Source organism: Sarcophilus harrisii, chromosome 5 (assembly GCF_902635505.1).
Source record: "Sarcophilus harrisii chromosome 5, mSarHar1.11, whole genome shotgun sequence".
Taxonomy (NCBI): domain Eukaryota; kingdom Metazoa; phylum Chordata; class Mammalia; order Dasyuromorphia; family Dasyuridae; genus Sarcophilus; species Sarcophilus harrisii.
In genome coordinates this window covers 52084711-52099960 of record NC_045430.1, presented here as the reverse complement: position 1 = coordinate 52099960, position 15250 = coordinate 52084711, and the positions used below count along the sequence as shown (strand labels likewise).

Sequence of the window (15250 nt, the reverse complement as noted above, 5' to 3'; positions counted from 1 at the left end):
TGTGTTTATGCTTTATGTACTTCCAGTGTACATGTTAATCTCCCCTGGATCCATAAGGAACTATTTTATTAGAATCTCTAGTGGTTAACACAATGCTCAGTGCCCCTGATAGGAACTGATTAGACTTGGGCAAATTTAATGGAATCATTTAGATTTTAAAATTTAGAATTTCATTTTCCATTTTTATTCATTTCAATTAAAATCATAACATTTTGTTTTAGAACACTTTAAGCACAGGACATTATCAGGTGCTAGAAATTCAAAGATTTTCAAAGAAATTCAAAATTTCCTTTCAAAAAGGAAATTATTTCTGACCTTAAATAGCCTGTATTCTCTTGGGGGACTCATTATAAAGGTAGAGAAGAACATAGCAAATAATTTCCAAATGGAGAGAACATTAGTAACTGGGAAGTCCAGAAAGGTAGATATTTGATAGTGTAACAGTAGAGAATCTTGTTAGTTCCCGGGATTCAGATCCTGGTTCTATCTAAAAATTTTTTTTCTGAAAAAACAGATACAGAGCACTTATGTCACAAAATAAATGCAGAAGTAAGAAATTAATCACATTGCCTAATTATTAGACCAGTATATCAGTGAATTAGACTGAATTTACAAGGAGTATTCAGAAACTTTGAATCTATAAAAAGCAAGGCAAAGCAATTTCTTACATGGACTAGTGCAACTCCTATTTTCCATGTGGATAATTAAATCCAAGGACCCATGTGTGTGTATGTATGCACTCATCTGTTTATAAGTATGTATGTGTACATGTACATATATGTATACATGTAGTATATATGTACCTATATACATTATGTGTATGTAGGATGGTGTATAAGTTTGTGTCACTAATTTACATCTGAAAGAAAAGCATAAAGGTCATTTAGTTCAACCACCTTATTTTACAAATGAGGAAACTAAGGTTCAAAGAGATTGTAACTGTCCCAAGATTACCCAAGAGATTTCAGAAAAGTATTATTTGTATTTCGGGTCTAGTGTACTAAAGTTCTAGATTGGTAGGCAGGTAGTGTGATTATCTCTTAGAACTTCATTTCCCTGTGGCAGCTAGGTGATACAGTAGATAGAGTATGAGTCCTGAAGTCAAGAGGATCTGAGTTCAAACTGGCTTCAGACAGTTAACACTAACACTGGGCAAGTCACTAAACCCCAATTGTCTCAGAAAAAAAAAAAAAGAACTTCATTTCCCTTATAACATGTATATTGTGTATGTCATTCTTTTCAACTGAAAAATAAGGGAATATTTTAGCAATTTTTCAGAACACAAAAATATATTTCAGATTGATTAGACTTAATTAATTATATATTTTAGGTTATTGGGAAGAAAGCATTTTAGAAATTCTCTGCACATTTACAGAATTTACAGAATGAATAATCATAATGATTATTCACTATAAAGGAAGAAAAAAAGCTGCAGTTCTCCTATTATATAATTTCTGGTTTTATTGCTCATTATTTCTATTTGCTTAGCTTTTTGTTTGTTTGTTTTGATTCTAACCAAGTTTGGCTGTTTGCTTTCTTGAAGTTCCATCTCCTGTCTTTGGAGGTTTATACAGGCATTCCTCCAACCCTGAATTTACTCCCATTCTATGTCTGTCTCTAAGAATCCCTTGCTTCTTTCAGCATTCAGCTAATAAGCACCTTCTGTGTGAAGCCTTTCCTAACCTCCCTAAATGTTCACGTGCATCCTTCAGAAAAGTATCACATATATATTCATCTCTGTGCATATGGTCTTTCCCAGTATGGAGAAGGACTATTTTTCATTTATATTTTTATCCCCAGCAAGCTGCAACAATATTCTGTACAAAGCAGTCCCAGCTGGGTGGCATTTTTCATCAATGTGACAGTAGCTTGTTCACTATCATCTTGCAGAGAAAGACCCTGCTGATAGTATGAGTACTTGACATTATTATCGTTTTTATTCTCAAAAACAAGATTTGCTATTAATTATAGGAAAATCATATAGTGATTAAAATCATGAAGTATGATGTTGGATAAAATTAATAGAACTGGCAGACTTGGATTCAAATTCTGATTAGACACTTACTAACTCTGTGACCACAGCCAAGTCATATAACATCCTTGAGACTCATTTCCTCATCTGCAAAGTGAAGGTGTTAGATTTGATCACCTCTAAGATTATTTCAATATCTAAATCTATGATCCAACTGTGTCTCAGATGAGAGAGATTTGGAAAATGCCATTCTTTTTATTAACAGAAGGAATTTATTTTCTTTGGGGTATCAAGAGTTGGCTTGATTTTCCAGTTGAATACAATGCTAAAGTAAAACTAATGGATTTGTTTGCACTCTGTGATTTTACATAAAGGCAAAGAAAAAAAGAGAGAAAAATCATGAATTATAAACACTTATAATCTGATAACTGAAACATTTTCCCCTTAGTTCTTTTCAGTTGGATATTAATTTTCATTTTTTATTTTTTTGATAAAACATCTTCTGTTTGCAAATCTGTGTATTAGATATTGAGAAAACATTGAAAAAAGAAGATTCCGTTCCTGCCTTGAAAGAGGTTTTATGTCACATTTAATATACTTCATTTTTCTCTGGGAAACTGGAGTTATTAAATATTCCAATACTATCAAGTGATATAGTAATTTGATTTGCTTTTAGAAGTTTATTCATTATGTTTTTTTTTAATGAAAGGGAACTAAAAATATGACTAAATAAAATATATGAAGGGAAAAATATGAGGGAAATCCTTTCCAAAACAGAAATAGGGCCCAGATCTATAATTTCATTTGAATTTCATTGACTTCCAAATAAGGTAACTCTTTCAAAGAAAATCAGTACCTATGATATAATTTATCATTTCTGCATTTAAAAAGTTTGAGAGTCATAACTGTGGGGTAATTTAATCATTTTGTATTAAGGCCAATCATTGAATAAAAGAATCAATTGTACTCTGGAAAGCCAAAAGCAGTCATGGAGGTGGACTCATGGTTTATATGTCCTTTGGAAGAATGGTTACATTCTTCGAAGGAGGGGGTCACAGTCAACTCTGACTGGCTAATGAAAGAATGAATATTGCAATGAGCAGCTGAGAATGACACGAGGTCAAAGAGAGGCTATCTATCTCCAGACTACTACAGTTTTGGAAATCTATTCAAATAATTCATCCCCACCCAAACCTGAGTGGAGCACAATGGCTTCCCCATTGGGGTGGGGGCTAAACAATATTGTTAAGAAAGTTTATCCAATCTCAGGATTAGTAAAGTCTTTTAAGAGACTGAAATTTTGAAATCAGGACTTTAGAAAAAGGGAATCATTGGTTATTCATTTCTTTTATTTATTATCTTAGAGAATTGCCCATGACAATTAGAAGTTGTAACTTATGACCATAGGGTCATATATCTAATATGAATGACTGATAGGGTTTAACCTGAGATGACTCTAAGGCCAGAACTTTATCCACTATACCATGCTGTCCTAAATAATGTATTCTTAACATACTATGTAAACATGGTTGATTGATTGAAGATGTTAATCTACTTTATATGTCAGTGATGACACAGTGATCAGCATTCCACATGGGATTTGAAAATATGTATGGTGAAAATTAAATTGACCTTTCTTTTTTTTTTTTTAATGGGCAGATTCCTCCAAAGGACCTCAACCATCTTCAGGTGTAAATGGCAACATGCAGCATCCTACCAGCACGGGGCAGCAGCCAGTTTCTGCCATCCCTTCTCCAAGTACCAGCAAGCCTTGGCGCAGCAAATCCATGAATGTCAAGCACAGTGCCACCTCTACCATGTTGTCTGTGAAGCAGTCCAGTCCTGCCACCTCTCCAACACCATCCTCAGAGAGATTGAAACCACCTCTAGCAGAAGGGGTCAAACCCCCTTCTTCTGGACAGAAATCCATGCTGGAGAAATTCAAGTTGGTAAATGCTCGGACTGCTTTGCGACCACCACAGGCTCCCAATCCAGTGTCCAATGATGGTGGACGAGATGATGATACTTTTTTTGAATGTGGTGAGCTGGATGGCTTTAACAATGGACTGAGTGGTGGGTCAACCAGCAGCAGTCCCAAAGTGTCACCAAAATTGACTCCTCCAAAAGCTGGAAGCAAAAATCTGAGCAATAAAAAATCTTTGCTACCAAAGGATAAGGAGGAAAAGAGCAGGGACAAAAATAAAGTTTGCAATGAAAAGCCAGTCAAGGAAGAGAAGGAACAGGTCACAGAGACCACAGCGAAAAAGACTTCCAAAATTGCAAGCTTAATCCCAAAGGGAAGCAAGACTGCTGCAGCCAAGAAGGAAAGCTTAATACCATCTTCTAGTGGGATTCCAAAACCAGGATCTAAGATGCCTACTGCAAAACAGAACATTTCGCCAGGCAGTGTGGGAAATAAGGAATCTGAAAAATTCAGGACTACAAAAGGCAGCCAGTCCCAATCAGTATCCAAATCTCAGATGACTGAAAAGTCTAGCAGCACCTCTAATTGTCTGGCTCCTTTAGAAGGAAAGGAATCTAGCCAAGTTACTGCCTCTGGTTCCTGTGCCATGTCAGATAGTGGGCAGAATACAGGCAATGGTACTGTCCAGCTTCCCCAGCAGCAATACAGTCACCCAAACACTGCCACAGTTGCTCCTTTCATTTATAGGTAAGATTTTTTTTTTATTTGTTTGCTTCTGTGGAATCATAATGATCATCATGAAGATGAGTTAAATATGACCTCAAATATTTACCAGCTATATGACCCTGGCTGCTCATTTGATCTCTGCTTGCTTTAGTTTCCTCTTCTAGCTTATCCATAAAATTAGGATAATAATAGCACCTACTTCCCAGGGATTTTGTAAGGATCTAATAAAATAATAATTTCAAAGTATTTTCCACAGTGCCTAATGCCTAGTTAACACTTATTAATATTATTATCACAATTACTAGAATTTTTATAGCATTTTAAGGATGACAATGAAAAAGTAGGTGGAGAAGTGGATAGAATATTAGTCCTACATATTCAACATATATAGGACTGCTTGCCATCTAGGGGAGGGGGTGGAGGGTGGGAGGGAAAAATCGGAACAGAAGTGAGTGCAAGGGATAATGTTGTAAAAAAATTACCCTGGCATGGATTCTGTCATTAAAAAGTTACTATAAAAAAAAAAAAAGAATATTAGTCCTAAAGTCAAATGACTCTACTTTGTGAGTTCAAATCTAGCCTCAGATTCTGAGCAAATCACTTAAGCCTGTTTGCCTCCTTTTTCTCATTTATAAAATGAGCTAGAGATAGAAATAGCAAATCTCTCCAGTGTCTTTGCCAAGAAAACCCAAAATTGGAGTCTCTAAGAATCTGAAAAATGATTTAACAGCAATAACAACATGCTTGGCAAAGTCATATATAATTTAATTGCTTTTCATAGTAATCCTGTGAAGTGGTTCCTATTAGTAACCTTATTTTACAGATGTGGAAACTGAGATCAGAATGATTAACTGACTCCAGTATTATATAACTAGTTAAGTATATTATGATTTTAATTTAGGTCTTTCGGACTTTAAATCTACATTCTGTTCACTAAGTCAGCTACAATCCACACACACACATATTTTGACACACATTCTGAGTTAGTAATTACAAAAATTGCAACTGCATGAAGCATTGTTATGTTATAAGTGATGTTATGATGAGAATTCCTAATTTATAATGTTACTCTAAAATATGTATATCACAGCTTTGTAATTTGCATCATCTCATTTGTCAAGTGATAGATCGCTGTTAAGCTAAATCTTCAATTTTTGTCAGCACTGGAAAACTCCTATTATGAGAATTCCTTTTACTGGCACATTGTAAGAAGCCTGTGACTTAGCTGATAATTTCTAATGTAGGAATTGTGATACAGAAAGCGTAAGTGCCTAGCCAATAACAGCTACATACATAAAACATGATACAGAGAGTAATAGGCAGACAGATTGATAGATGAATAGATAGATGGATTGATGCAGTGACAGGTAGGTAGGTAGATAGATAGATAACTGTGAATTGGCATAAGATCTGTAATGGATGAGTGGTTTGAGTAACTTGCATTATTTGAACCAATATTCCTAATTCCAAGTTCAAAATTCTAAATTCTTTATTGGAAGTTTTCTTCCAAATCATGTCTCAATTGCTAAAAATATATTTACTTCTTTCTTTGCATGTGTAAATTTATAATTTCATTTTAGGTGTAGCACTCCTATTTTAGGGAGAAAACTCCTTCCACCAATCAATCTATAAACTGACAATATTTCATTAAGTGTCTATTAAATCATGGGGACTGTTACAGATATTGGAACTACAGAGACAACATTGAAAACTAGTCCCTGTTTTCAAGAAATTTACATTCTTTTGGGGGAAATATCAACAGCATTCACATATGAAAATGGGCACAGTATATTTAGAAGAATTGTGTATGTTTAACTTATATTGGATTGCTTGCTGTGTTGAAAAGGGGAAAAAAGGGAGAAAAATTTGGAACACAGGGTTTTGCAAAGTTGGAATGTTGAAAGCTATCTTTGCATGTATTTGGAAAAATAAAGTATTATTTAGGGAAAAATACGCAATATAAATGTAAGATGATTTATTTTTTTGAGAGAAAGCTGTGAAACAGGAAAGGCTTTATATATAAGGTACTACTAATTGCTGACCTCTGAAGAAAACAGACAAACAAGGATTCTAACAGGCAGTGCTGAGGAGGAATATTCATTCTAGACATTAGGCACAGCAAGTATAAAGGTATGGAGATAAAAGATGAGTTTTTGTATGTATTGTATGTCAGAACATCAAGATAGCTGACTATGTTAGATCATGGGATATCTGATTAGGTATGCTGTATCAGACTGGAATAATATTTATGTAAATGCAAATCAGCAATTGTTCTGTAATTTATAGGCTTAAAAAGTTGCTTTGAGCACTGAGAGATTAGATGTTTATTTTTCTGAGTCACTCACTCAATATGTCAGATGGGAACTGAAGCCAGGTCATCCTAAAAGATTAATACTACTCTATAGCCTAAGCCATACTGACTTCTTTTCTCTAAATGTTTGTTGTTGTTGTTTAGTAATTTTGCATTTGTCTGACTCTCTGTGACCCCATTTCAAGTTTTTTAAAGCAAAGATAATGGATTGATTTGCCATTTCCTTCCCCAATTCATTGTTCAGATAAGGAAACTGAGGCAAACAGTATTAAGTGACTTGCCCAATATCTAAATATAGACTTGAACTCTTTCTAACTCTTGGCCTGATGCTGCATCTATGTGTCACCTAGCTGCTCATTTCTCCAGAGGTAGCTGTCATCAATATTTTATATAATACTAAGATTCCTTACCCTTTTCTTTCCTGCTGGGAGTTCAGTGAAGAGGTGACATGAGGAAAAAGTAACTTCCTACACTAGTTCTTGGAAGAAATTCTGAAGAAGGCTATCAAGGCAGTCACTATTTTGTTTCCATCTTTTGATTTTGAAAAAGAATACCCAAAATAATATTTCATTTTTTATTTTTTGAAAGTTTGAGTTCCATCTTTGGAGATCCATCTTATTTAAGCATTGCTATACCACTGATAGTAGCCATAGTTGATATTTGGATGCAAAATAAAAGAATCTGGATATAGGAATTCAATTCTTACTGACTTGAGTCCACGTAGATAAGAGAGCAAAATTCCATATTTCTAGGCTACACTTGCCAAGTTTAAACATGCCCTTTAGAAACATGTAATTTAAAAATATCATAAAACAACTTTATTGAGAAGTTTCTTTCTCTAAGGAGAAAAGATAGTATTTGTCAACTCAGCACATTGAGTTCCTTGAGTAAATTCGCGCTTGAGCACATCAGTTTTTCCTTGTTCTCTTAATTAAATGACCAACCCATGCAAATTTAAGGCACTGATCCAGAAAAGTGCTGGTTAGCTGCTGAAATTATTTTCAGTTCATATAAGTGGCAGAGAGGAAAATCATCTTGTCAAAAAAATTCATAACACAAGTGGCAAAATCTCAGTCTCTCTTTGACATGATCTGTGATCAATTCAGAAATAAACAATTATATAAAACTTGTCAGCTCCTATAAACAGACTTCTAAGATAATGGTCCAGAATGTTAAACTCTGCAATTCAGTCGTTTCTGCTATGAATTTTAAAATATAAGATTTATAAATAGAAAAGTGGCAATAAAGCTGAATTTAGGCACGGATATTGTAGTATACACCTGTATACCTCTTTCCCTACAGAAATGCTCAAGTTATTGATTCTTTTGGATCTAATCCTACTTTTCAACTATTGGGAATTCCTATATGAAAATTTTTGATTCTCTTGGACACTGAGCAAGGAGCTTAAACTTTTCAGTATAGTAGGTCAGGTAGCTACTGACAACAGAGAAGGTGTGGACCTGCAGAACTAAAGAGTTTGAATTCCCAGGATTTTCCTGTGCCTGGAAAGTAAAAATCTAGTTCCTATTATTAATATATTTATCAACCTTTCTGCTCTCTCTATCTATGTATCTATGTATCTTCCTCCCTTCTTCCCTTCCTCCCTTCCTCCTTTGCTTTCTACCTTTTTACATTTCTTCCTATTCTGCTTTTTTGTCTGTCTTTTGCTGTCTTTTTTTTTTGTTGTTGTTTTTTGTCTGTCTGTTTTCGTGTTTGTCCATCAATCTACCTGTCTGTCCCCATATCATGTATCTAGCTAGAATCATTGATACATAGATAACAGAGACATCATTAGATTTTTTATTTTTTTTATTATAGCATTTTATTGACAGAACATATACCTGGGTAATTTTTTACAACATTATTCCTTGCACTCACTTCTGTTCCGACTTTTCCCTTTCCTCCTTCCACCCCCTCCCCTATATGGCAGACAGTCTTATACATGTTAAATATGTTATAGTATATCCTAGATAAAATATATGTGTGCAAAACTGTACAGTTCTCTTGTTGCACAAGAATTGGATTCAGAAAGTAAAAATAACCTGGGAAGAAAAACAAAAATGCAAGTAGTCTGCATTCATTTTCCAGTGTTCCTTCTCTAAGTGTAGCTAATTCTGTCCATCATTGATCAATTGGAACTGAATTAGATCTCTTTGTCAAAGATATCCACTTCCATCAGAATACACCCTCATACAATATTGTTGTGGAAGTGTATAATGATCTCCTGGTTCTGCCCATTTCACTCAGCATCAGTTCATGTAAGTCTCTCCAAGCCTCTCTGTATTCATACTGCTGGTCATTTCTTACAGAACAATAATATTCCATAACATTCAAATGCCACAACTATTCTCCAATTGATGGGCATCCATTCATTTTCCAGTTTCTGCCCACTACAAAGAGGGCTGCCACAAACATTTTGGCACATATAGGACCCTTTCCCTTCTTTAGTATCTCTTTGGGATATAAGCCCAGTAGTAACACTGCTGGATCAAAGGGTATGCACAGTTTGATAACTTTTTCGGCATAATTCCAGATTGCTCTCCGAATGGTTGGATTCGTTCACAACTCCACCAACAATGCATCAGTGTCCCAGTTTTCCAGCATACCCTCCAACATTCATCATTATCTTTCCATGTCATTCTAGCCAGTCTGACAGGTGTATCTGACAGTGGTATCTCAGCACTGTCTTAATTTGCATTTCTCTGATTAATAATGACTTGGAGCATCTTTTCATATGGCTAGAAATAGTTTCAATTTCTTCATCTGAGAATTGTCATATCCTTTGAGCATTTATCAATTGGAGAATGGCTTGATTTCTTATAAATTAAGAGTCAGTTCTCTATATATTTTGGAAATGAGGGCTTTATCAGAACCTTTAATTGTAAAAATGTTTTTCCCAGTTTGTTGCTTCCCTTCTAATCTTGTCTGCAGTAGTTTTGTTTGTACAAAGGCTTTTTAATTTGATATAATCAAAATTTTCTGTTTTGTGATCAATAATGATCTGTAGTCCTCTTTGGTCACAAATTCCTTCCTCCTCCACAAGTCTGAGAGATGACATCATTGGATTTAATTCTTTTTTTTTTTCCCTCTGACACAACTAGGGTTAAGTGACTCACCCAGGGTCACACAGTTAGGAAATGTTAAGTGTCTGAGGCCAGATTTGAACTTAGGTCCTCCTGACTTCAGAGCTAGTGCTCCATCCACTGTACCACCTAGTTGCCTCAGATTTAATTTTTGAAAACAGTTGGGAAATATGGTGGCATCGTAAAATGAGGCTTGGCTTTCTAATTCTCATGCCATAATTAGAATAGATATATCTAATGTATGAGAAACAGTGTTCAAATCTTCATTACTTGACTTTAAGCAAGTCAGTGAATTTATCTGCTTTTAGTTTCCTCATCTTTAAAATAAGAATTTAAATGACTATTTCAGTCCATTCTGGTACTAAATTGTGGTCATTTGTTCCTCTTTCTCCCAATGTCACCCAATAGATGAGGAAGAGAGGAAAATTTGGTGGTGACTGGACCATCCCAGGCTCTGGTAGACTGGCAGTTTCCACCACCAGTCCTTATCTAGTTCAAGCATGGAAATTATCTTAGACCATTTTGCCATGATATTCAATAAAAATAATTAGGGAACCTTTATACAGATAATGAATTCTGGTTGAACAGAAAAGAAAATCTTGTTGACAAATAGAACATTAGCAAAAAAAAAAAAAAATGAATTGCTTTTAATGAGAGATGAAGATGAAGGATGGGGCTAAAAAGTTCCCTGATGCTAGTTGTCAGTAACTCAATAATAAAAGTTAATAACAATATTTGACATTTGCATAACACTTACTCTTTGTCAGTTCTGAGACTCATTTAGGAACTGCAGTGATTTGCCATTTCCTTCTCCAGCTTATTTTAGAGATGAGCAACTGAGGCAAGCAAGGTTAGGTGACTTGCCCAGGGTTACTCAGCTACCAAGTGTTTGAAGCCAGATTTCAACTCAAATATGACTCCAGGTATGCCATTCTATGTATTCTGTTACTTATTGACCCCAGACAGAAATGAAATAGCTCCTGCTCCTAAGCAACTTGCTATATATTAAAGGATGCAATCATTAGTAAAATGAAGTCATGATTTTTCAAAACAGGTTCAAATCTTGCTTCTGCCAGTACCTCAGGAAATTTACTTTGTCTCACTAATCCTTGTAATATTCTTCTCTAAATTATAATGTTCTCTGGGAGCAGGTTTCCTCGGGGGGGCTTCTGGAGGCAGCCTTAGTTTCATTTCAAAATGATAATCACCTCAAATGCACTCAGGAGTTAAAGTCCAAATCCTTTATTTTCTTCTTTCAAGTTTTGTCTCTTTCCTTGGACCCAGTTAGATTTCTTAGAGGCCTATCTCTCTCCTTGGTTCCAAGAACTCTTGCCGCTAGTCCTTTGCCTCTCCAGCTTCATCCTGTAGCTCCCTCCCAATCTCTCCAGCCAGCACAAAGATGGAAGAAGGAATAAATCTGACTCTGCCTCCAAGAGTGGGCTTGTCTCTTAGACTTGTGAATCTCCTGGACTCCATCCTGGTTGAGGCTCCTAGCTTATATATGCTCTCTTACAGTTGTGAATCTTAAAGGTGTGAAAGGTATGAACTCTAATAAGTACTAAGTTCATTAGTGAACTAGAGAACAGTTAAGTACCATGCTAAATTATATAATTATTGTCTTTATCAATTTCAGTGACTTGGCACCTTGTAAGAATTCTAACAGACCCTCAGTTTTTTCAAATGCAAAATGGAGGGGGCCCCATCCAAAGGACATTATATGAAATAAACACCAAATATTCTTCATGTTAAGGCTGGATGACCAATATCAGAATCCAGGATAATTCACTTTTGATTATTCCACAGTCAGAAAAAAAAATAAAGGCAAACATGACCAAACAATAATTACGACATGCTTAGATTAGTAACTCTGGCTTACATCTCCCTTTTTCTCTTGGAAAATGAACAGTCCTATGGTAGAAGGAGAAATTTTAAAATGTACAGTCTATTACAGTCATGTAGATAAGGTTCCTTTAAGCCCTTTGTATATTGTTAAGAGATTCAGCTGCAATTGTGACTTAATGTAGACTGGAACAGGATGAAACATCAGCAAAAACTGAAACATATTGAGTCATAGGATGGAGCTTGACTATTATTGCATTTCTAAAATATGGCTATGTGTCCTGTGGCAGTTAAAACTTCCTCACACAGCAGTATTTTTAGATAGAGCACAGAGAAAGTTCTAGGAGGGGAACTGGGGTGTAGAATACAACTGTTTCTGCCTATAAACAGTGAAACTTTGCTATACATATACCTCACCACTTAGTTTAGAAAGTTTGTTGGAAGTTGGCTTCGTCAAATAGTGGTTGGTTTTATTGCAAGTTGATTACATCTGATTCCTCTTTATTTTTTTCTGTGAATGATGGAAATGGGCTCCCTGTGACTGGAGATCTGGAAAATGGGGTTTGTGGGATCAGATTATAGATCATAAAAAACCTAGAGTGAGAAGGAATTACAGAGATTATCTAATTCAGCTTCTATTCTCCCCATATTATAAAAAAAAATAGGTGATTAATTGTCTTGTTACATACATAGTAGTAAATGACAAAATGATATTTGAAGCAAGGTCCCCTCATTTTTATCTAATCTATAGTTCTTTTCCATATCAGGTTATCTGTGCTAAAAATCTCATCAAGGACTAAGATTCTGATCAGAGTGACAATGACCTTCTTTCTGTAGTCCAGGTTACAAAGTGTGGACTCAGAGTAATTTCTTTTATATTCTAATTTGTAAATTAACTAAAATTTACCAGTCAATGTATTTTCCCCAATTTTAAGATATTTCAGTACAAATGATCCAGTTTTAAAATTTTGTTTTTCTTTTAAAAAACTTGATAGAATGTGTTTTTGTGTTTATATTGCTTTGTTTTTTGGTGGGATTGCAGTTGTTGATTGCATTTTTATTGAGTTTTTTGTATTTTATATTTTTTTGCTATTCTGAATCTTAAAATGAATTTCCATATACAAAGAACAGAAAAAAGGTGAAAACATAAATATTTTATGTGTAGCTTGTTTTTAAAAGTATATTAAGTATATTGAATATCATATTCAAATAATTTTCTTTTTATAGTAGTTATTGCCAAACCTAGTGTGGATATTAATTGTGATTCCTTCATTCTTAAACTTTCTTTTTGGATACCTGCAATATAATTTCTTTGACTTTAAAGTTCTAAATTTTGATGCTGACATTTCTGTAAGTATATATATGTGTATATATACATATATATTTATATACAAGTGTATAAATATACAAGTGTGTGTATATGTTTGTATATGTGCATGCTTGCATGTATGTGTGTATATAAATATATATATATATATATTAATATATATATATATGTAGTTAAAAGTGTTTCTGTTTTTACTTTGGCTTCTGGCTTCTAGTGCTGATAGATCTGGACATTTTAAATTTATGATTCTTCAACCAATGATATCTAGGATTTTATTGGTTTTCGGGGAGCTCTATAATATTTAAATTATCTCTCATTTGACCCATTTTGCAGGCCAATTTTTTTTCATAGTAGATCTTAGTTTCCTATTGTTTTAATTTTTTGATATTTGTTCTATTATTTCTAATCATTTAAAGTCACTGAGTTTTTTGTATTCCATTCTAATTTAAAAGGAAGATTCTAACTTAGGTAAAGTTTTCTACTTTTTACTCTAAACTCATTCTTCAAATTCTAGTTTTTTCACTTCAAAAGTCAGTTTTCCTGTATGCATGTCTAGGGCAAGATATGAACTTATTCTTGACTTTGAAGACCATCTCTTTATTGGACTTTTATCCCATATTTCAAAGGCAGTATGAAGGGACTATTATTTGTGATTGGTATTCAGCTTTTATTTTTCAAGCTCCTACCCCCACAGACTTAATTACTCATTTCCTCTAACCAAAATATTAAGTTGAGGATTGTTGTTAAGTGTTCTTGTTTTATGTCAAGATTTAAATGTACAAGAATTAATTTTTCAAGATCAAAGCAAATGTTTGACAGTGTTGAGCTAGATTACCTTAAGAGCAGAAAAAACTCTTTTTCTTTTCTTTGTATTCCTAAGACTTACCACTTGCTCATTGCATTAGCTTATAAATGTTTATTAAATAATAGCTCAACCTAGGACCTTGAAAGGGCAATGTAATTTTCTCTTATTCAGTTATCAGTTTTATCAATTATTAGTAAATTATCAGTCATGAAGCATTGATGAAAGAAGGCTAAAGCAATCAATCTCTGCTTTCAAGTAATATATTCTAAAGGGGGTGGGGTAGGACAAACATGAAAATAATGAAGTACACAGGGAGATATACAAGGCCCATAGGTAATAAAAGAATGTAAAGCATTAGCTGCTGAGAAACTGGGGAAGGCTCCTTGCGGCCATCTTGGCCAGAAGTCCCCCAATTTGTCATAATTTCAAGGCTTGAAAGTATAACATTCAAAAATATAAATATATCCTTCTTTCCCCTCCCTCCAAAGCCTTCACATGACTTTGTGGTCATTATTCTTCTCTGGATAATCTCTAGGCTTTAAGAAAATGGAAAAAGTTCTTCTCCTTTAAAACTCAATATTTCTACTCTAGGAATGCTTAGATTCCCTAAGCTTCAAAAGCATGATAATGTCAGCCTTCTAAAGATGGTCTTTTAATTACTGACTTCCTAAAAATCTTAACTAAAATATCACTTTCTGCAGGAAGCCTTCCCCAGTCTCTTAAAAGAGTCTAAGCTGAGCATAAAGAATGAGATTATAAATAAATTAGAGGAACATAGGATAGTTTATCTTTCACACTTGTGGAGGAGGAAGAAATTTGTGACCAAAGATGAACTAGAGACCATTACTGATCACAAAATAGAAAATTTTGATTACATCAAATTAAAAAGCCCTTGTACAAATAGTATAGAGAAGGATTAAGACAGGATTCATTACATGTATTTTTGGAATGTATTAGAACATATGCTTCTGGACTGTTTTCTCATTTATATGACAGGTCTAGCACCTACTACTGTACCTTATATGGATTGGATTAGAATATATTGTTGGACTGGATTGTCACTTTTTTGGATCTCTGTATGAGTTATTATGACTTTCCTCCAGTTTTTAGAGCTGTCAAATGACTCAAAGTTTCCAAGTTATTGACAAAATAGAAATTATTTTTTAAGATTTATGCTTTCATTTAATATGTTTTTTTTAAATCTTCAAAAACAGCAAATAAAAACAATAAACCAATACACAAAGGAAAAAAATAGATAGAAAA

At 34.2% G+C, this 15250-nt stretch overlaps 1 protein-coding gene across 14 annotated transcripts in view; it reads left to right on the top strand.

The window, feature by feature from the left end:
- The window catches only part of NAV3 (neuron navigator 3), a 1064916-nt gene that overhangs the window by 825017 nt on the left and 224649 nt on the right, over nucleotides 1-15250 (top strand). For all 14 annotated transcript variants that reach the window (XM_031938355.1, XM_031938352.1, XM_031938354.1 and 11 more), the window contains one exon: nucleotides 3632-4643. In XM_031938355.1, coding sequence (XP_031794215.1) covers nucleotides 3632-4643 — 1012 coding nt within the window. The remainder of the gene's footprint in view (nucleotides 1-3631; nucleotides 4644-15250) is intronic.